Source organism: Plectropomus leopardus, chromosome 1 (assembly GCF_026936395.1).
Source record: "Plectropomus leopardus strain MGB_pleo_1.0 chromosome 1, ASM2693639v1, whole genome shotgun sequence".
Classification (NCBI taxonomy): domain Eukaryota; kingdom Metazoa; phylum Chordata; class Actinopteri; order Perciformes; family Serranidae; genus Plectropomus; species Plectropomus leopardus.
This window is the reverse complement of record NC_142176.1, coordinates 4,731,015-4,752,169: the sequence shown is the minus strand read 5'-3', so window position 1 is coordinate 4,752,169 and position 21,155 is coordinate 4,731,015. Positions and strand designations below refer to the sequence as shown.

General features: G+C 39.3%; 1 protein-coding gene across 1 annotated transcript in view; it reads left to right on the top strand.

Moving 5' to 3' along the window:
* Positions 1-957: 957 nt before the first annotated feature.
* LOC121943726 (plakophilin-3-like) overlaps positions 958-21,155 on the top strand; it is a 43,849-nt gene continuing 23,651 nt past the window's right edge. Inside the window, exons 1-2 of the mRNA XM_088086573.1 lie at positions 958-1,302; positions 19,291-19,379. Of these exons, the coding sequence (XP_087942699.1) occupies positions 1,098-1,302; positions 19,291-19,379 (294 nt within the window). The 5' untranslated portion in view covers positions 958-1,097. The remainder of the gene's footprint in view (positions 1,303-19,290; positions 19,380-21,155) is intronic.

Here is a 21,155-nt window from a genome sequence, read left to right as displayed (position 1 = left end):
AAATAGTCCAGAAAAAGGTGAAAACAATCTTATTATTACCTCAAGTGTCAGAATTCATTGAGTCAGCTACATGTGGTTCTGCAACAGCCTGTGTTATTACATGAGCCATCTACATACAGTAAATTTATAACTTTATACAGTTTATATGAGATGTTTAATAAGTAGGTATGTTTATACTGTCGTTTTTATTTTATTTTATTTTTTGCAATAATTTATCTGCTGTTTCCAACGAGGACCACTTTTGAAATAAGTGTTTGTATTAATGCTTTTTTTATTGATATTCTGTGGGATTTTTTTTAATGTCATAATACTCTTTTGAGTCATTGTACTTGTTATTTACATAGTATTTATCACAAATGCCCCATGCTTTCTCCCACTGTATATCATTACATACAAGTACACAAACACACGGATGTTACTAGTTAAAGCACTAGAATAAGAGTACTAATTAAATCAATAATGATACTAATAATAATGATGAATAAAATGCTTTGAATAGTAGATATGAGGTAAAATATAATATAAAAAATATATAATAATAGATAAAAATGTTGAAAATAATAAAATATATTAAATCATCTAGTAAAACAGTAAAATATATACAAATAGTCAATAAATAAGACATAAATAAACAACTTATTGTGCCACTCTTACTTATAAGGCAGGACAGTTAATACTTTTTTATTGTAGCTTTGCATACGTGTTTTCATTCATCTGTTCTGTGATCTTTTGTGATTTTATGTGCGTCTGGATGCTTTTTTCATGTTTGAAAACCACCTGAAGGCAGATTTCTGTCACTCTGTGATAGACAAAGTTGTTTTGAATCTTTGAATCTTGAATCTTTGCAGTCGCGGATGACTTGTTGACCTCTGTAAGCGTCACTGACCGGAGTCACGGTTGTCCTGTCGGTCACTAGGTGGAGGATCGTGGGGGCCCCCAGCCCTGCAGGGCCCGCCCACTGCTGACGGATCTCCATTTCACACCGGACTCTCAGACAGCGGAGCCAGTACCCGGACGAGCCGCGCCCGCTGCAGGAGCTCCTGACCCCCGGCTTCTCTGTCTTCGCCCGGCTCCCGTTAGTTTTCCCCGCCGTGAGGATGAGCGTCGCGGTGGCGGAGGGCTGTTTTCTGTCCGCCCTGCAGCCCAACTCCTCCTGCACCGCTTATGTGCTCCCCTCGGACGGTCCGTCCCCGGACCCGGTGGCGAAAGCCCGGAGGGTCCGAGAGCAGGTCCGGATGCGACTGGCTGAGAAAAAATCCTCCTCCCTGCCCAGACTGGACGACTCCATGATCGGATCAACAGGTGAGCCTCACCGCGCCGTTCAGGCAGTAACCTGCAGGCTGAAGCGCTGCAGCCGCAACATTTAATGAACTTTACGCAATAACACGCTCAGGGTCACCAAAAAAACACCGTGACAAGGAGTTAAAAGGCAGTGAGAGACCAAAATCAGTCCGGAAATGTAACTAAGTACTTTTACTTAAGTACAAATTTGTTGTTCTTATTCTTTTTTATTTAGTTTTTTTTGGCAGACAGAAGATTTTCACAAAAAAAGTTACTAAACTTTACTTAAAGCCTGTTTTGGTGATAATAAATCACCACAAAATCAAGTCCATAAAGGTCATAAACAAAAGTGCAAAACAAAAGACTAGTTAGCAGGTAAAAGCATACAAGGGTGATACATTTTAAAAAGTGAAATAATAAAATAAATAAATAAACAAGAAGAAAAAGGAAGTTGTTATACTTAAGTAATTCCCTGAAATCCCCCCTCAGACTTCCCTTTTTTGGGATTTTTTTTCTTGTGTTGTGAGGGTCTAAGAAGAAAGGAGTGCTGAAGGCCCTCTGGGATGAATTGTATGATATTGGTCTTTATGGATTATGTTGAAATTGAATTTAAATGATTATTTATACAGCGCTTTGAGGCATGCTTTGTTATTGGGTTATAATGAATTTAACCTGGCTAATCTGTAAAGTCGCTGTGTATGAAATATGCGACAAAAAAACATTTGCCTTGCCTGAAATGTACATTTTTACTTCACTACATTTATATTCAGCTTTAGTTTACTTTTCAGATTACAACCTTTCATGTTTCTTGGCCTGTGAAAGCGAAACAAAAGCCTTTTTCCTGATAATCTGAAGGATGAAGTGTTCCTTTATTTGTTGAGAAAGTTCCTCCTTGAACTAAACAAACTCTTTAAAACCCCCTGGGATCAGCTGGAAAATGCACAGTCACAAAGCTAATAAACAAGGCTGTTTTTCTTACTAAAAAGTACATTTTTATGGAGATACCTGCCACGACACAAACATATGATAATCCTACAGATTATGATTTATTGCTGTAGATTAAACACATGTAAATGATAAGAAATGAGCAGAACCTGAAACATCTACAGCAGTAAAATGCAACATAAATATACTACATTCATACATTCATGCAGCAGTAATATTAATGCAAAAACATGGTATATAACAGCTTTAATGCAGGACTTTTTTCACTGTGTGGTATTAGTATTTTTACTATAGTAAAGGATCTGAATTAGGGATGATAACAATTAATAGATTGATGAATCTGCCATTAAGAATTTAATCAAATGTGAAATTTAAATAATTCATCGAGGTTGAGGAATTAATTGAGGCTATGAAATGCTGTGAAAATATATGCAATATGTTGCTTTTTAGCTTTGACTGAGGAAAAAAAGCATGTGGTATTGTTTGAAATAAGCAAAGTTTTTATGTTTTTCTCAAATAACCATTAATTAATTGAAAATGCTTACAAATTACATCCCTAATCTGAATACTTCTTTGCCCGCTGACTCAAATGTAAACCAACTGAATGAATAAATAAGGCTTAAAGTTTCATAGATACATTTTTTTGACACTTGAACACTGAGTGCGTCTACATGGACATGAATAACCTGTTTATGAGGTTTATCCCGATTATTATCATATTCAGGATATTGTGTTTATATGAGGTTATTCATAGCATTCAGAGTACTCCAGCCTGCATATTTGGGTTTTCATAAACACAGTATGGTACATATACATGCTCAGACACATAAATGAGTTACTCTAAAAACCTGATCATAAACGGGCTATTAATGTCCATGTAAACACACTCTACCACATGAAGGTGGAATAATTACTTTGACGAAAGCAAACGTTTGCATCTTGATCTGACAGTATTGTGTAGTTTCAGCTTTTCTTCCTTTCATATCTCAGTATCAGCGTACATTAGCTTATACAGTTTGTGGGGAATCGTAACAGCTACATATTTGTATGATTTTTTGTGTGCTGCTTTTATTGTAGAGGGACTTAAATCCTTTAAAAATTTAGTGATTTTGCCTGATTTCTTTCAAAAACATGAGGAGAAGGCAATGAGCAAAAAAAGAAGAAAATCACACAAAAAATAGCAAGAAATCGGTAAAAATTACAAGAAAATTGCGTAAAAAAGTAGTTAAAGAAAGAAAGAGTGCTTAAAAATTGTAATTTTTATCTGTAAATCTGTAATTATGATAATTCTACTAAATAGTTTTGGCTGGCTATTTTCCTTTCGTTTTTTAAAATTATTTTCTAAATCGACTAATTTCTTGCAATTTGTTTAACATTCCTTACTTCTTGCCTTTTTTTCTCCATGTTTTTTTTTTTTTTAATTTATCAAATTTATCTCAGGGTTCAAAGGTTAAAATGCTTGTGAAAGACGTCTGAAAGCAGATCAGGAAAAGTGACGTTGCTTCTGGTCTCAAAGGGTTAACGTGTCTGTGTGCTCAATCAGAGGTTTACTGGGGTGTTGTTCATTGTGGTGTTGTAATATTGTTGCTATGTAGAAGTTGAATTATTTGGTCAAAAATATCGATATTTGATTTTCAGCGTATTACTAAGCCGCCGATCCTCACTTTCATGTTTACATTCTTACCCTTTTTGCCTTTTCTCCTCACCTTTAACACTTCAGTTTTTGTAAATATGTCACGAAACATGACATAACACTTTTTCTAAGAGCCGTCGTGCTTCTGCAGTTTAATATGACGTTCAGCAGGTATCGCTTTCAGGTCGGTTTGTGCGCCATTTTTCTTTCTCTGACCACAGTAATCGGAGCGGTAACCGTATCCCTATACGTTGCGGTCGTACTCCACTTCCCAAATGTAACTGTACACCATCTGAACACAGAGAGGGCTTTCAGGTTTTGGCTCCAGAGGGGGGAGGATTTTGGGATTATGACTCAGTTAGTGTTCGGTAAATATAACCATTAAAGAGTTGCTCATGCTTACTGTGATAGATATGACACACCACTGTGATAAAGAAAGTAAAAAAAGCCATTTTCAGTTTCACAAAGTTTGCAAAAACTACCCTGATGAGATCATCATGACTTATCTTCACTTAGGCGTGAAACTTTTGATGCCTGCGTGACAAAGTGAAAGTGTGACAGAGGTGGTCATTCAGGAGGCAAAGGGGTCTCTTTATTGTTACCCTGTAAAAGCGTTCGGACAGGCCTTCAAAATAAAGCCCACGAGATGTCGTCTTACTGCAGCCCCCCCACAGCCTTCTCACTACTGCTCTTACGTCCTGTTCCTACCAAGCGACCCAGTTCAGTTCACTTTGGTTTAGCACCTCAGACTGTATGTAAAGATGGACAACGTGCCCCCACTTACCCCCGCTATGCTTAAGTGAAGCTAAGGCCCGTTTCACGCGTCACCTGTGCGTGACTGTAGCCTCGCCTGACTGCAGCGTGTTTCATGCTTGTTTCAAGCGTTGTTGCACAGTGCAGCTGCGTCACGGCCCGCAGATATTAGTACTTTATTTCCACATTTACGAGCACAAATTCCACTTGTTTCTGAAGTCGTGCAAGCTCCGGCACTGCCGACAACACAGTCCTGTAAATGTTTCAAAATAAAATGCCTTGTATGAGCAACTGATTGGATTCTGTCCCCAGAGACGCTGTCAGAGGGCTTTTGTTTTGAAAGGGAAGCAGGGAAGTTGGAGTAAAACAGACGTCTTTGTATTTCCTCTTCTCTGTGACCAAGACTTTTAAACTGCAGTAAAAAGTGGTCCAGAGTCGCTCATCACACGTTAAAAATCGGCGAGCCGCCGTTTCTGTAGATGCGCTGCAGCTGAGACTCAGGCGGGCAGCGTGCACGCTCTAACTTGAGCGCCGAAATAAAGAATAACGTGCTCTGCGCTCCTGACACGCTGCTGGTACGCTGTGTGAAATGGACCTTTAACATCCCAGATACGGGCGTTGCCATCTTGCGCTGGTGACGTCATTCGGAGCCGGAGTCTGCGCATTAGCAATATCCGCTGTGAGGGAGTTCTCGCCAAAACACAGGACATACTGAATTTAGGAAAGCTGCACACAAAACTGAGCATAAAAGTACCGAACTTTCTCACAGCACTGGTATACAGTCAGGTGCAGTCCCACGATGAACTTTTTCTCATTCATTTTTTGTATTTAGAATATCTTGCTTTTGTGGTCACTTGCGTCGATATTAGAGGCTTGTTTTAGTGCTGTGTTCGGCTATTTTGTGCTCCGACTGCAGCTGTAACACATTCTGGAGGCGACGCAGTGAGAGAGCTGCAGCATCTCTGTGTTAAAACATGCACATACTTGTTATTGTGGTCCAGTTCATCCCGAGGCTATTCAGAGGATTACTGTCACAGGACCGGAGTGGAGACAACTCAGGTTATTACTGGATGATTACTGTGTCAGTTTGCTTTGTAGACCCATGAATTTGAACCATTTCACAGTTATTTGATATGACATGACAAATTAATAATAAATATCTGCAGATATGTTAGAAAAATCTTGCGTATTTGTGCACAGATTTGTATTCTTGCGCTGTGAGAGCCACTCTGAGTGTGGCACTTCCTGCTCATTTCCTGTTTTTACCGTCTCTATGGAAACTTTAATTATGACTTCACAGTTTCCAGTCAGGATTGTTTGGAGTTATCACAGTTCACATGCTGAACCACAACTGTTGCATGACCTAAAAGTGAGCACGCTTACGTGCACAAAATAAACCATTTTTTGCCCTTATTCCAAAAAAGATGATATTCTTAACAGTTCACATGGCTGATGGCAATCAATATTCAGCTAATATTCCTGTTTACATGCAGCCGTGCGCGCTCTGATTAATGTGTCCGAATGTGTCGTTTATCACGTAGAGATGTGAAAAAGTGGAACATTTGGAGTAGCTTGTGCCAGTTTGCTTCTTTGCATCAAAAAAAGGATTTTTTTGTCGACATTGTTTGACAGCATGAACTCAGCCTCCCACTTTCATTCCTTCAACCTCCTTCTTGAAAAGGTCCATTTTGCAATATTTGTGCAAATCCAAAAAAACGTCAATATTCAAGTCCTTCAGGACTTTTGGAAGTAGGTGTGATTCTCCTTCCAACCAGAAATGTGGGCTTTTCCTCTGAGCATGCATCTCTACCCCCGCTGCCTTGTAAAAAGTCGTATATTTGGTTTGTGCACGACGTATCCATGACAACACAAAGAGCTGACCATAAACAGACCAGAGGCCGTGTGTTTCAAACTGATAAAAACCCCAGCTGAGACACATGTTTATTGGAAAATGCTGAAAAGGCCTCATTTTCGATATTTTAAGGGAATATTCTGTCCACATTAAGTGCTCAGATCCAGTTCATGGTCACGTCTTGACGTGCAGGTTTATAATGGTGGCCACTGGCCAGTCATACTGGGAGGTTTTGATGATCCAAATCCGTCTCATCCCAGGCTGAACTATGACCCCTCATTAGTCTTTTCAAAAATGAAATACGGGAAGAGGAAGGAAGACTCCCTTCTGCTTTCGACTGCTGCTCCTTCTCCTGTCTGATAAGACAGCACCCCAGTTTGACCCAGCAGGGAGTCAGGATGATGTTTGAAGGCTGCAGCTGTGAACGCTGATCTCCTTTCATTGGTAAAATGACTAACTTCATATTTCCAAGCCAACAAAGATCACCTTTCATAAGAAATTTCCATTGCCCACATAATCAGTTTTAGGTGGAAAGCCAGCGGTGAAGCAACAAGTACTTTACACGGATGCAAAACCAGAGAATTACAAAATTGTACACTTAGGCATAATTTGCTTTTTAACATTTACCACATAGTTTAAAACAGTCGATAATCCAACAGAGAACATAACTGGGCACTTGACATTGTGAGCATGGGGGCATCCCCACATAGCAGCACCTCCAGCTGAGAGCATTAAACACCACTTTAATTAAATCCAGAAACTGACCTGAAAATGTAGAACAATGATCGACAGCAGCACCAACCAAAAATGTTGTATGTTAAGCATTAATCCAAAATTAAATAATGATTTCTATGAAACTCTGTAACATTAAAACACACTTTTTCCCTGTTCAGTGGAGCTCTATACGAAAGCTCTTGGAGCAAATTAAGAAATCACATGTGATACAGGCAAACAGATGGTGGAGTGATGGCGTATTCATCGCACTGGTTCCTTCATCAGAAACCTTCTGGGATTTTTGAATGGGATTTTCGATTAGCGCCAAAATAAGCTCTCTGACTAACATAAGTTTATGATACGTACATGCTTTGTTCAGCATGATGATCTTCACAGATGAACACCACTTTTGTGTGTTTTGAAGCATAAATGAAATTGTCAGAAGTAAAAAGCTATTGTTGGGCTACACACGAACTACATCGTGGTCACGCAACTAAAACTTCACCACTACAAACACTGTAAAAACACGTTCAAACACAATCGAAAACTATCGTAAACAGATAAATCTACAAGTTCGAGTGCGGCTCTGTAAAGCTGTAAAGGCGATGATCAGGTTTAATGAGTTTAACAACAAACACAGTAGTCCCATTTAGCCACGTGTTAGCAACCACCTTTTTAAGACGAGTAAAACCTTAAAAGTTCAAAAATCGTGTTAAATGGACGCATTTTATGTCGCAGAACAAAACGTGTAAGTATCTTTAGCCTGTGTTAACCATGGACCTTATTTAAGGCATTTTACCGAAACCCATCCAAAAACCCAGAGACGCGGGAACCGGAAGTGCTAAAAGGCTAACGGACATTCACGTTTTAGGACTCGTAACTTCACCTCTCTATGAAGAAAGATCTTCACCAGTTTGACAACACGTGCGTTAAATTTGTGATGATGTATCCTAGCTGGAAACCGTCATCAATGTTGAATTTAGGTTGTGACATTTGGAGACCAAAATTCGATGTCAGGACGTCTTATGCCAACATTAGTTTGAGGTATAATACTGATGTAAAATACTGACTTATATTCTAATAACGTGGATAGTTTGTTGGTTTAAAGTTGTGTTGTTAAGTAACCAAACTCCAACATTTTCTAAACATTTCATGCCACCGTAATCTTGACGTAGAATAAAAACCTTTATTAGTGAGGTATGGAGAACAAAACCCATCATCTGCAAAATGTCCGAACATCCACAAAACAAAATTCTAACATTGACATTTAAAATTTCATCAACCTGATTTTTATTCTAACCAAAATTTTACATCTGTCCGACATAACAGTCCAACGTGTTTCTGACAACATTTTGACGTCCAATGCCAGTTGGGATGTGTTTTCTGAATTTACAGTGTTTTGCACTCCCAGGGCCTCCGTAGTTCTCCCCACTTGCCCCAAATGACTCGTCGCCTGCAAAAAACCATGCGGATACTTTTTGGGTATTAAAGGACAATACCAGTGTGTTTGCAAGTTTGAGCTTCCTAATTACAAATCGTGTAACTCATTTTAGAAAGCATGCAATAAACATTTAGATGTATTTTTACTCCACTCTGGACAGCCAGAGGTTGCTGTTCATTTCTGGGATTAATTTAAAAGGCTGCTCCACATTTTTTCACAGCAACCGTTTCGACAGAAGTAATTGCAACACTGACTTAACACAAAACTTATGGCACATTTTGAGCTTCAGTTTTCTTCTCTAGAGTCTGCTGATCCATTCACACAGTGCAGATGTGAAAGAAAACCATTGAATGTTTAGAATTAAGAAAAAAGACAAACTAAAATTAAGATGTTTTTGCTTAGAAGGTGATATACTGCATGTATCTAAACAGTACACAGTTGTAAAGAGTGTAGGCTTTTGTGTGCTTGTTTTTGCTTTGCGTACTTATTGCACTGTGATAAAAAAATGATTTGACTTTACAACACAGCAGCACCATCATGTAAAGTATATTTAATTTATGGTAAATTGGCTAATTCTTGCAAAAAACAAAAAAAAAGTTAGGTAAGAAAAATTTATGGTGGCTTTTATTTTCAAATAGCCTAAATAAGTGAAAGTCATGAGTTAAAGTCAGTGCATAAACTGTTGTTGACCTGGTTTGGATTTTGTTTTGTGTGACATTTAAAGTTGAACTGAATGAGCCAAAGAGGTTTGGCAAACCGGGTGAAGTTCACACTTTGTGGTCTGAATTCAGTCGGGTCTGGATGCAGTCCAGCTACACTGGGAATGAAAGCAAAGGAAACAGATGGAGAGCCGGCGCTGCAAAATAACGCAAACTTAGACGGAAATAAGCGCAGTGTGAAGGGACGCTCGCGTGGATGAGCGGGGTTGAACAGGGGTGCGTCTCTAACCGTTAAAAAGTAACGCAGAAGACCCGTTGAAGCAGAAACGCTGATGTCTGGCTCTGCACAGCCGTCCTGCTGTGAGCTCATCGACCACCTTGTGTGTGGAACATTCCTCTCCAATCTCCTTTTCACAGCATGTTATCAGAGTCTATTTTAGAGCGGCCTGTACCTCGGCCACCGGGGTCAGGCCCGCTGTCGTTCTGCGCGGCTGATATTTTCACCGCGAAGAAGGTCAAACATCAGAGAAAAATAGATTCACTTAGATTTGATGACATTTGACAGTTGAGAGAATATTTTTTTCTCAGTTGCAGCACTTTAGTAGATTGTAGGTGTATATGAAACTGGGATAGCTGTCCATGTTGAAGCAGGTTGTATGTTAAATTTGGAGAGTTTGTTAAAATAGAGTATGAATGTATATATTCGAGCCCAACCGAAATGGGATTTTTGAGACAGATTCTGATTTTATAGTAGAAAGTTCACTAATTACCGACACGGCGACCGATATAGTGATATATAATTTTTGAGCTTGAATGAAAAAAGATCATTTCTGTGTGGATTTTGCTCTGATTTTGCACCAATATGCAAAAGTACTCAGACAGCTGTTTTCTGAAACAATATTTAACAATTTACTTTTTTAACATAACACACAAACAAAAATAAAGAATAAATAAAACTGAAATAAATGCTGATCGTTCAAAGCATCAGTACTGTTTGGTCTTTGCTGACCATTTAAATAAAGAATAAATACTGTAAAATAAATAGTTAAATAAACATCAGTCCTGTTCAGTATCAGTCAATTGCTGAACATTTCTAAACCACCCGAGCATCGTTTTCTGCATTATATGGTCTGTAATAAACGTTTTCTTATCAGCGCATATTGGAAAAAAATACACGCTGATGCTGATATGCTCAGATATGTTCGTGAAAGGCTCATATCGGCCGATAATATCGGTTGACTGATATATTGGTCTGGCTTTAATACATAAAGGGGCAGGAATAAATGAGTGTGTACTTGTTCCTTCTTCCAAACGTGATATTTAAGTGTCAGTGGCTTCAGTCTTTGTTTATTGATGTGTAGGTTTTGTATTGGCTTTCTTTATGTTTTTGTTTTTTGTTCATTGCACTTGGATGTAAGGCTGCTTTTATTGTGTTTTTCTTTCTTTCTTTCTTTTTTTTTTTCAAAATTAAATTTCAAAGATAGATTCTATTGTCCTGAGACTTAGAATAGATACTGGCTCTATTGTCCAAACCTCAGAGCCCTGTCTTTTAACCTTGACTTTTCCTGTAACCGTGTCCAAGTCAGGAGTTTTCATTTCACTACTTGAGGTCATTAAAACTACCGAGTCTGAAAGGTTGTGAGAAAATCCTTATCCACATCTGTTGCGGGGGAGCGGTTAGATTTATAATTCATAATAATTATAAGCAGAGGGCATAATGACATGAGCGAGGCGTGTAACCATCCGAACTACCAAGGTCAAACTTTCAATCCTTTCAGGAGTCAGTTCTGCTCACCGTCCCCCCCAGTTTTTTTAATTAAGGTACGTGTGAGGAGAGGAGATGGAGGTCGACTCTGACATTTCTAGCGTTCACTTGACATGGCCGAGGTACGAGTTAGAGGGATAGTTTGGATTTTTTCAAGAGGCGCTGTAGGAGGGTCTTATCTAGAGCTGCTTTTACACAGAGATCACGCTATAGAGCCACAACGAAGTCCCCCCGACGTACCACCCCTGCTCTTTTACACAGAACCAAACGATGGTGGCAGCACCCCGCGATCGAAGGAGGCGTGACGTTTAACACACAAGTATCCGCCTCAAGCGTGACATATGATATAATGCGTGAGGAGCATTTTCTAAATAATAACAAAGGCATAACCTGTCGATAAAAACCATTAACCGTCTCTGTTATGTGACAGCTGATCTCTTCCTCTGCTCGGAGGGTAAGGAGCTCCCGAAACTCATTTTTTTTCCGAGGTTACGGACATTTACGGCCGCCTTTCTTCTTCTGTCAATTAGCCGCTATGCTAACAGCGGCTTTTTAAATTTCCCGTGATGGATTGCTTGCATGAACATGTCGTTAAAATGTCACAGTGGGTCAAAATATCTCCCCTGAAAAGCCCCAGACATGCGCTGTGAACTCTGAAAGGTAAATTTAATTTAGATCGATTGCCTTGAACAATGGAATTTAACAACTATTAGTCTTAAATTATGTTTACTTTATATATAAATGTTAAATCTACTTGAAATTTAGTCATATTTACTTAATTTTGGGAAGTTTTTGCAACTTAAATATGACAAGTTTAATTAAACCAATCTTTCTAAGTTTTGGCAACTTCACTAAACCAAGTTTACTGTGCTGTATATAGCTGTACTCTGCTGGTCGCAAACCAGTCAGTCATATTTGTATTTTCCTTACAATGTAAACAAAACAGAACTCGCAGATCTCCGAACTTCATCATTGGAAAAATCATCTTTGTCATGATCAGGTTAAGTCAGACTAACTTGGTTTATTGAAGTTGCTGACGCTTAAAAAAGAACAAGGTATTTGAACTTGTTATTTTTAAGTTGCAACAACTTTAAGAACAAAATAAGTTAATACAGCTAAATGTTGAGAAAACTGAACACTTAGATATAAACTAAATAAAAAATATATATATATTTGCTTTACTTTTTAAAGGCAATCAGTTTCCAAGATTACTTAAGATACTTAAGATAAGATACTTAAGATAAACTTTTATAGTCTGGTATCTTGTAAACTGTCGCACAAATTGCAGAAAATTCTTCAGATTCACTGCAGATTCATGCACCCCAGAGGATAAACCTTTTCCAATTTGGCTTTTTTGTTCTACACTCAGGTCAGACCATTAAAGCGACAGTTTAACATTTTGGGAAATACGCTCATTCACTTTCTTACCGACAGTTGGATGAGAGGGTTTGGACCACTTTCATGTCGGTACACTCATTATAAAGCCGCAGCCTGCAGCCTAAGTGGCCACAAAAGTTCCCGTGTTGCATATCACTCTATTTTCATCGTATGACCTTCTGTCAGTGCAAGCCTTCACAACCTTTTAACCTCAATGACAGTCCAAATGTTGTGTATTTCATCCCACACTCTTGCATTGACGGGTACTCGCAGAGGGTTCCTGTGTGTGGAATCTAGACTTGTGTTGGAGACAAATGTCTCGGAAGACAGATTGTTTTTGGATATCATAGGACAAGGACTCTAAGTGAGATGAGTTTGCGACGAAGGCTGTATTGAGAAAACATGGTGTTGAGAAAGGTTTGGCGGGGTGACCCAATAATGGCTCGTGGTGATCGAGAGGTCGTGCACACATTCCATACGCTATAAATACATAAATCACCGAGACGCTTCTTATTTTGCAGAAGCCAAAGAGAAAACAGTCTCATCTGGGTTTAATCACAGTCATAAGACTTTGAGAGAGCTGGAGTTGATTAAAAACATACGGGAACTCGGAAAGCAACACTCCCATATTGTGGATTTCTTCCTCTGGCATGTGAGTGTTTTTGTTCACACAGAAATGATGTAAGGAAATATTTTACTTCTAACCATCTGACTGTCGTAGTTACATGCCTCTCACTTTAGGAAAGTTGAGATATAAAGTTGATATGTGATTCACAGACCGTCAGTGAAGAGATAAGAGATATATGTGGGGTAGAGTGGAGATTTCACCGAAACCCTGATAAGTGTGTGTATTTGTTAGGTCATGGGATCAAGGGAAGGGGAGTCGCAGCACATGAACTGGAGACACTCCCGCTCTCCTGGATCATGATAGCTCAGAAACATACATAGAAACGCTTGTGTAATGCTTCTGATGACCAATATTGTTTTTTCAGGGCTCATACTGATACCGATTATTAGTCGTTATTTGGAACCGATATGCAGTTACAACAAAAATGAAAAACTTTCTGTCAATATTTAAAATTTGGAATATAACAAACTCCAGCACTAAACTTTCTTTAAATGCCTTTAGTAAATGTTTAATAAAACTGAAACGTTCAACATCAAATACAGCTTTTTCTTAAGGCCACATTCGAACGCAGCGTTAAAAACCCCCCAAAGACTCTTAAAAACATTAAAAGGTGAGAAAAGCAATATTGTTTTGTTCACGTGAAGTGATAGAAATAGTCAAGAATTTTAAAAGCTGGCCATTCAGGTGTGAAGTGGTTGTGAATGTTGTGTTGTCGGGTTTTAAAAAGTTACAGAAATGGTCAGACACAGCCTCCTGTAATACACCATCGGAAAGCTGCGGGGTTTCCAAAGCGATTTGTCCCCTCGATAAGCTGTTCTGACAGGGTGTACTGTCAGTTTACAGGTCCGCTGGGGAGGATTTGGTGGCATCGAGCTATGAGGTTGTGCTTTCAACCACCTGAAACTTCTCCTGTGTGTCAAACGTGTACAAGAACCACGTTGGCTGTCTACGACAGTCAGTCAACCTCATAGTTTTACTGCAGCGGCTGTCCAGAGGGGCTTTAGTTGTTCCAGCTGCTGTTATTGATCATTAACTCGTCAGGTTAGTCAGTGATGAAGGCTCAAAGATGAACCTATAGAAACCAACGCAAGCAACATGAAGACGAGAGCTGATTATAAGACGAAGTATTAGGCGCCCCGCCCCCCTTTAAGGTCAAGTTAATTTTATTTTCTTTATAGCGGCAGATCACAACAGAAGTCATTTAAAAATACCTCTCCTATAGAACAGGTCTATACCTCGTCCTTTTATTAAACAAACTAAATAGCCTGCATGTCATTTCTGTCTCTACATGGTCGCACGTTTACAAATCAAACAAAACCAGCAGACAGCGATCGCGCATTGGAAAAATATGTTGCGCCAAAGAACCCCCTCCCATCAAAGAAACGCACAAACACCATAAGTGTCGGTGTTATTAGTATTATCATTATCATATTTATTTTCAAAGTTCGGCTCCCACAGTCTGCTTAGAAAAATTTTGGCCCCTGGACCAATGTCGTTGATGACCCCTGAGCACCCAAACAGGCGCGGGGTCGAGCTATTCCTGCTCCGACCTGTCTGGGATTTTAGATAAGCAGCAGTACGTCGTTGTCACGCCGTGCCATGCTGGCTTCACTTCTGTCAGTGGCAGCATGGAGAGCTGTTTCACTTCATACCGACACTAAAAAAGTCACTTTGTGAAAAATCTTTGAGTAGCTTTGAGACGCCATGAACGGACTTTAAACCATGTTGTATTAATAATTACTCAAGCTGCTGAATGAGATGGAGATAAGGTTAAAAACCAGGAGAACATTCCTTTAAGTATTGATGCATTCAATCTGATAAAATGAAGAATTTGTGCAAATAACTGGATCATAGCAGCTGATAAAGAGACCTTATATGTTTAGGCTTTATTGGGTTTATCTTCATTTATTGTGGTTCTGCTGCTGTATACTAAGACATGTAGGTAATACATTGTTGGTTATATGGTGTGTGTGTCGTCCTCGTTGTGGTGGTCGTGTGTGAGCATACCTCCCCTGACCCCTGAACTGGTGATGCAGATGTTGAGGCATGCAGGCCAGGACCCCTCCCAGCAGCATCGCCTCCCTCCTTCCTTCCGTCCTACATCTGTTGTTTTCCTCCAAGACATAACTCGAGGCAGCGCTCCCCGTCCTGTCTCTGTCGCGGCTCGCTGTAATGTTTTACAGTGTAACGTGCTCTCCAGTCTGAGAGTTTAAACACAATACGAGGTTTTCTTGGCATTCATAAATTTGCTGCTTCTCTGGCTGCTCTGGGTGTCTCAGATTCTTGGATCGACAAGAAGGAAATGTGAAGTGATTAAACCGTTTTATCAATATGTTGGATAAAAGGATTAAATAAGAAAGTTTTTTCTTTGGAGTAAAGTGCAGAAGTCTCAATGGGCTGCAGAGCTTCATGCTATCTTTGGAGAAGCTGAAGTTCATTTATAGAAATAATCCGCTGTGCTGTGTGAGAACAATAAGAGAAACGTTACTTTCTGGATTTGAAGAAAAATTGTTAAATGACCTCTTGTTAAAAGCCAAATTAGGGACACATATTTAGGTCGAGCATAATTATGTTACTGAATTTTATGTTAAAGGAAACTTGACAAGAAGTCAGAGATCTTTAGTTGACGAGTTCAGAACAGAAAATCTTCCTTTGGCTCTTGAAGTCGGCAGATTTAAAACCATCTCAGAGGAAAACAGACTGTGTGAACTTTGTGATTTAGGAGAGGTCGAGAATGAATCTCTTTTTCTTTCATATTGTCCCTTCTATGATGAATTAAGATCACCTTTGATGAATGAAATGTATGTTCACAATCCTTAAATGTTTTGGAGCACTGATGACGACAGGATTAAATTACTTTTTACTCTTAATGTTTACAAGTTAGCCACTTTGTTGCTGAAGCCTGGAAGAAACGTCAGGATGGTTTGTTTTGCTAATATTTTATTGTCAACTGTCAGCTTTGGTTTCTGGTCTCTTTGTATTAATGGTGGTGTCTTGTAAGCCTGTCTGTGCTGGGCATGTTGTTTATGCATGACACAATAATAAAATTAAATCAATCAATCAATCATAAACACAAGTGGTTAGGTTGTGCAATCTACACAAAGCGTCCTCAACCACGTCTTCATGTTTGTGTACATTTTTCCCATCTGTGAGGTGAAGTGAATCCATCTGTCCAACACACACAAAGACCTCTAATGCAGAGACTATGCTGTGGATGCTTTTGATGAGTGCCAGTAATGTAATGTCAGCATGCTAACATACGGTCTTCATTTGTTTCCTTGGGTCAGTCTTACATTTTGCAGAGTCTTCAGGGCCTTGACCTGATTCAGTGTGTAAACACTGTAAATAGTTTGTGTTGCTTGTTGTTTTACGAATTTGGCTTGTGTATGCGACACTGTGTCTTCCTGGAGCCAATGAGTTACGGGAATGGCATGCTCTTAAATTAACTGCTGAAAAGCCAGCTGTCACTCATCTTCGTGGGTTAATCAGCCGGTGCTACAACGGTAATACGCCCATTAGAGCTGGGCAATTAATCGAAAAATAATTAAAACTGACATACAGAACCTCTAAGCGACGAAATCTTTCCTATGTCTTTTATGTCGGTTATTTTAAAATTCTGTTAATCCTTTCCTAAATGGGGTTGCCAACTCCCACGCATCTGCCATGTGTCTCAAGCTTTTCGGTCTCTTGTCTCATGGCACCGAGGAAAATCTCACGCCAAAACAGTGCAACAGCAGACACGTTAAACAATCTTGAAATGAAGTGAACGACTTTGACTCTAGAATACAGCCGAGTTTTTGACGGCCGAGTCGTATGTGCTGTCACGGCGTCTCATTATCGTGGATCAAACAGCTGATGGTCCGACAGCAGCACAGAGAGACAAACAAACAGAGCGGAGCTTTTCCCCACAGCACCAAAGTGTCTCAGTGAACAAACAGACAAATATTCAGAGGTGGAAAGTGACTTCTTTAGACTTCTACAGACTACTTTGTGTTAGTTTAGTCAGACAGGACGCATCGCTTCCTGTCTCATCCAGCCGCTCGCGCTGAGCTCTCATTATTATAACCAGGGGCAGATGTTGTGATTTGGGGGCCTGGGGCCACAGGTGCATTACGTTATTTTCAACCTTTCTCTAACTGGGAATGTTATAGGAGAAGTAGGCTTACTCACAACAATTTTTCTAAAGTAAAACGATTAAACGCACACAGCAGAAGTGCAAGTCTGAGTCTTGCAGTCAGGAGAGGTTGGCCTATTATCAGCACTATGTAATTAAATATATACCTGAAGTTTGTTTAAGACGGAGCTTCTATCGTCTCATATTGCTGCATAGTTTAATAGATAATATTGCATCATATGTTTATTACTCTCCAACCCACCATGGTCACATGAAACAGTGTCAGTGAACAATCAAAGCATAAAACAAGCCTAGCAACGGACTTGGCAAAGTTAGCAGAAGGATACACGCGTGACTGCACGCAGCTTCCAAACCAGGTGTTAACAAAGGGTATATAAGGCCAGGGTTTGGAAAAAAATACCATCCCACAGGGAAAATCCCACTGGTCCGTGCCTTTATGTACCTGGAGATAGTTTCTATAAAGAATGTATGGCTACATTGTTCTCTGGGCAAAGAGGTTTCAAAAATCATTTATTCCGCCTCTGCACAGATGCTTTGTAGATTAACTGTGGGGTGTGACGCGTAAGCTGCTGTGTCTTAAAAATACCTTCCCTTAACCTTTGTTTTGTTCTACTGACACATCTGTATCCGCCACACACACACACACACACACACAAACCCATGCTCACACTAACAACTAAAATCCCATCTCCTCTTTTCCACACACAAATGTGCCACGCTAACTTATTAATTTAAGATTTCACAGATGCTTTAGCCTCTGACTGTCTAAAGTCTTGGTTACATGCAGGGTTCCCACAGATCCTTAAAAAGTATTAAAAGGCCTTGAATTCATCTAACAATAAGACCTTAAATAGTATAAAAATGACTTAAATTAATCTTTCCAAAGTCTCTTAAGAATGCTCAGACATGGTAGGATTTTATTAATCTTTTTTTTTATGTTGCGTCACATCTCAACATCTCAAAATAATCGGTAACATCAGTTTTTTTGTTTAATAATTTAATAAATTTCTCTTCTTAAACTCGTCATGATGGGAATCCAAGCAGTTGAATCTCACGTGCAGAGTGAAAAACACAAAATTGCCAAGAGAATCAGATAGAAGTGCCAGATATTTCCCTCCTCATCAAAGATACTTTTATCATAATGTAATATATTTATTGTCTTCCATGTGTTTCATTTGTTGTTTTTTTAATTGTATTTTTTCCCAACATTTGACGCAAATACATTTGATGCAAACTTTTTCACTGGAAAGATGTCTTCAAGAGGTCTTCAATATCGGTTATCAGAAAATTTGTCTTAAAATTAATTCCAAGTGGCATTAAAAAAGTCTTAGATCTAATTTGGCCAAATACTTTTGGCCCTAAAAGAAAAACAAGGAAATGATTAACATTTCCATTCAGGATATGATTATTAACCCCAGAGGGACAATTTGTTGTGCCGTCAGCAGTCTCATACACACATTAATGTCCAAAATACTGTTTAAACTTGGATTTTGAATTTGTTTGTCCAGTCCTGAAAACTGACCCTTGATCATCATTGAACCACATCACTTCCAGTGTTTGGATAACCGATCTTTCTCTGCAGTCCACTCCGTGGTTCGATTAAATGGGTTTTAATGTGATTTGTCAGTCTGCAGTATATTCAGCTGATATTCCAAAAGTGTTAACCCTAAACTAACCTTCTATTTCTATCGTGAAGTTTTAGATCAACTTTGAGACATCATAGTGAGACATGGACATCATTGTGCTCTTGACACTGAAACAGCTAAGCTTCCTGTTTCTTTTACCAATGACTGTTGATTTCCTTTATTCTTATTCCACTGTTGTCTCTTTCAGTTGTCAGTCTGGTTGAACCATTGAAAAAATAATCACCTTAACACCATTAAAGGTTTAGTCGAGTGTCTCTCGATGAATCATTTTTCATCTGTACTCTCTTATCCATCATAAGGCGGGTTTCAGTTACAGATTTGTGCAAAACTATTTTCAAAATGTCAATAAAACGCAATTGCAAGATGATTGTGTTTCCACTGAGTGATGCCACGCGACTTCTCCTCTTGCGATAACATTTCAAGAGTCAGGCTAATATTTTGTGTTTCTTCTCTTTGTCCAGATTACAGCTATCCTGAGGCAAAGACCTTCTCCCACACCCTCGGTTTCAGTTCCAGATCCATGATAAACACACCCAGCCGCATCATGTCTGTAAGTACCGCCTGCCAGAGCTGTGCTGCACTATAAGACATCAGGTCAGTGCAAAATCACTGCAGGTCTGCGGTTTCATGTAGCAGTTTAGATCAAAGATTGGAAACTTCTCCCCTTTAAATGATTGTTTGTATAACAATTACTCACAGCGTGTTACCTTGAATTCATACAGAAAACTTTTCGCCGGCCTCCATGGTGAACAGAGCAGGCAAATTTTCTTCTTTTTGCTCGTAAACAACAGAAAATTTCCATCTTAAATCTGTTTACAAACTCTCACATGACTCTCGCAGTGTAATCCAAGTCTCATTTATCCAGTCAAACAAATGCGTTTCGCTGTGACGTTACAATATAAAGCGCCTCTGCCTACGAGTAGCGAGCTTGAACTCGCCTTTAAGCTCCACTCGAGCAGAGGTCAAACACGTGTGCTTAGTATGCATGTTACTCGGCTGTGCATGAGCCTGTTTATACTGACGTCATTTAAAGCGTAACATTATATTATAATGCATGTTTTTGGGAAGTATTGCACATACAGCTGGATGAATGAGACTTAGATCATACTGCACGAGTTGTGTGAGTTTGTAAACGCATGTTTTGTGAGAGTTTTGCGGTTGCTAAACGTGGTCGCTGTTCATCGTGGAGCCGTGTGAGAAAAGCAAACTTTTTTTTCTTCACAAAAGGGGAGCCTCCTGGTGCGTGGATCTCTATCTCTTCACATTTTGGTTAACCTTGGATCCAGCACCCACTACAGGATGTGCATTTCTTATTTTTGAATCTCTTTGCAGTGAAAAAAAGAGGCCAAACGCGTCTGTGTTACCCAAAGTAAAGTGTTGATCCTCAGCCCGTGACAAAGTTTTGTTTGTTTTTCGTTGATGGCCTGACGTGACCTCAGTGTCCTCAGTTGTAGCCCGTGAGTGAGATATGTGAGCAGCTACTTCTGACAGCGAAATCTCACAGAAAGACACACCCAAGATAAAAAGATGAAAACAAATGTTGCAGTAATTAACCGTCTACCGTAAACAGTTGACAGAGTGAGTGCAGGCGTCCCGACGGTTTCCTCTGCAATGACACTCTCAGGTTTAGATAATCTAGATAGACTGATGGCTTTTGTACGATAAATCTGTCCAAGATGTCATGTTTCCTGCCCTTTTTATCGCACAGATCTCTCCGCGTTCCAAGATGTCAAAAACCAGCAAAACTATGAAAATGAAACTAACATTGTAATATATTAGAATTGCACATTAACCCTTTTAAACCTGAACAAATGTGCTTGATTTCTTTGAAAAACATGGGAAGAAGGAAATGTGCAACTTAACAAGAAGTTAACAGTAAAAAGTACTATAAAAGCTCCCTTTTTATGATAATTTTCAAATACTTCTCTCTCTCTCTCTCTTTGGAAAGTCATTTCTCTTGTCATCTTTTCCTAATTTCTTGCATTTTACGGGACATTTCTTGCCTGATTGTTAAAGGTTCAAATACTTACGAAAGTGGTCTGAACGCACCACAACAAAACTTGATGTCTATCCAGGCTTCTGAGCCACAGATGTCTAAAATCGGACTTTTTCTCCCAAAGAGTAGCACAGTTGATTCATGTCTGGAAACCTGTGAGTCATGCGCACACATACACACACACACACACACACACACACACACACACACAGATACACACTGGAAAGCAGTGACCCAGTGTTGTGTGTGAGTTTCCTCTCTGGTCTAATTGTCTTTCACTGCTGACCGAATTCAGAACAATGTAAAGACAAAAAGAAAATATAAACAGGA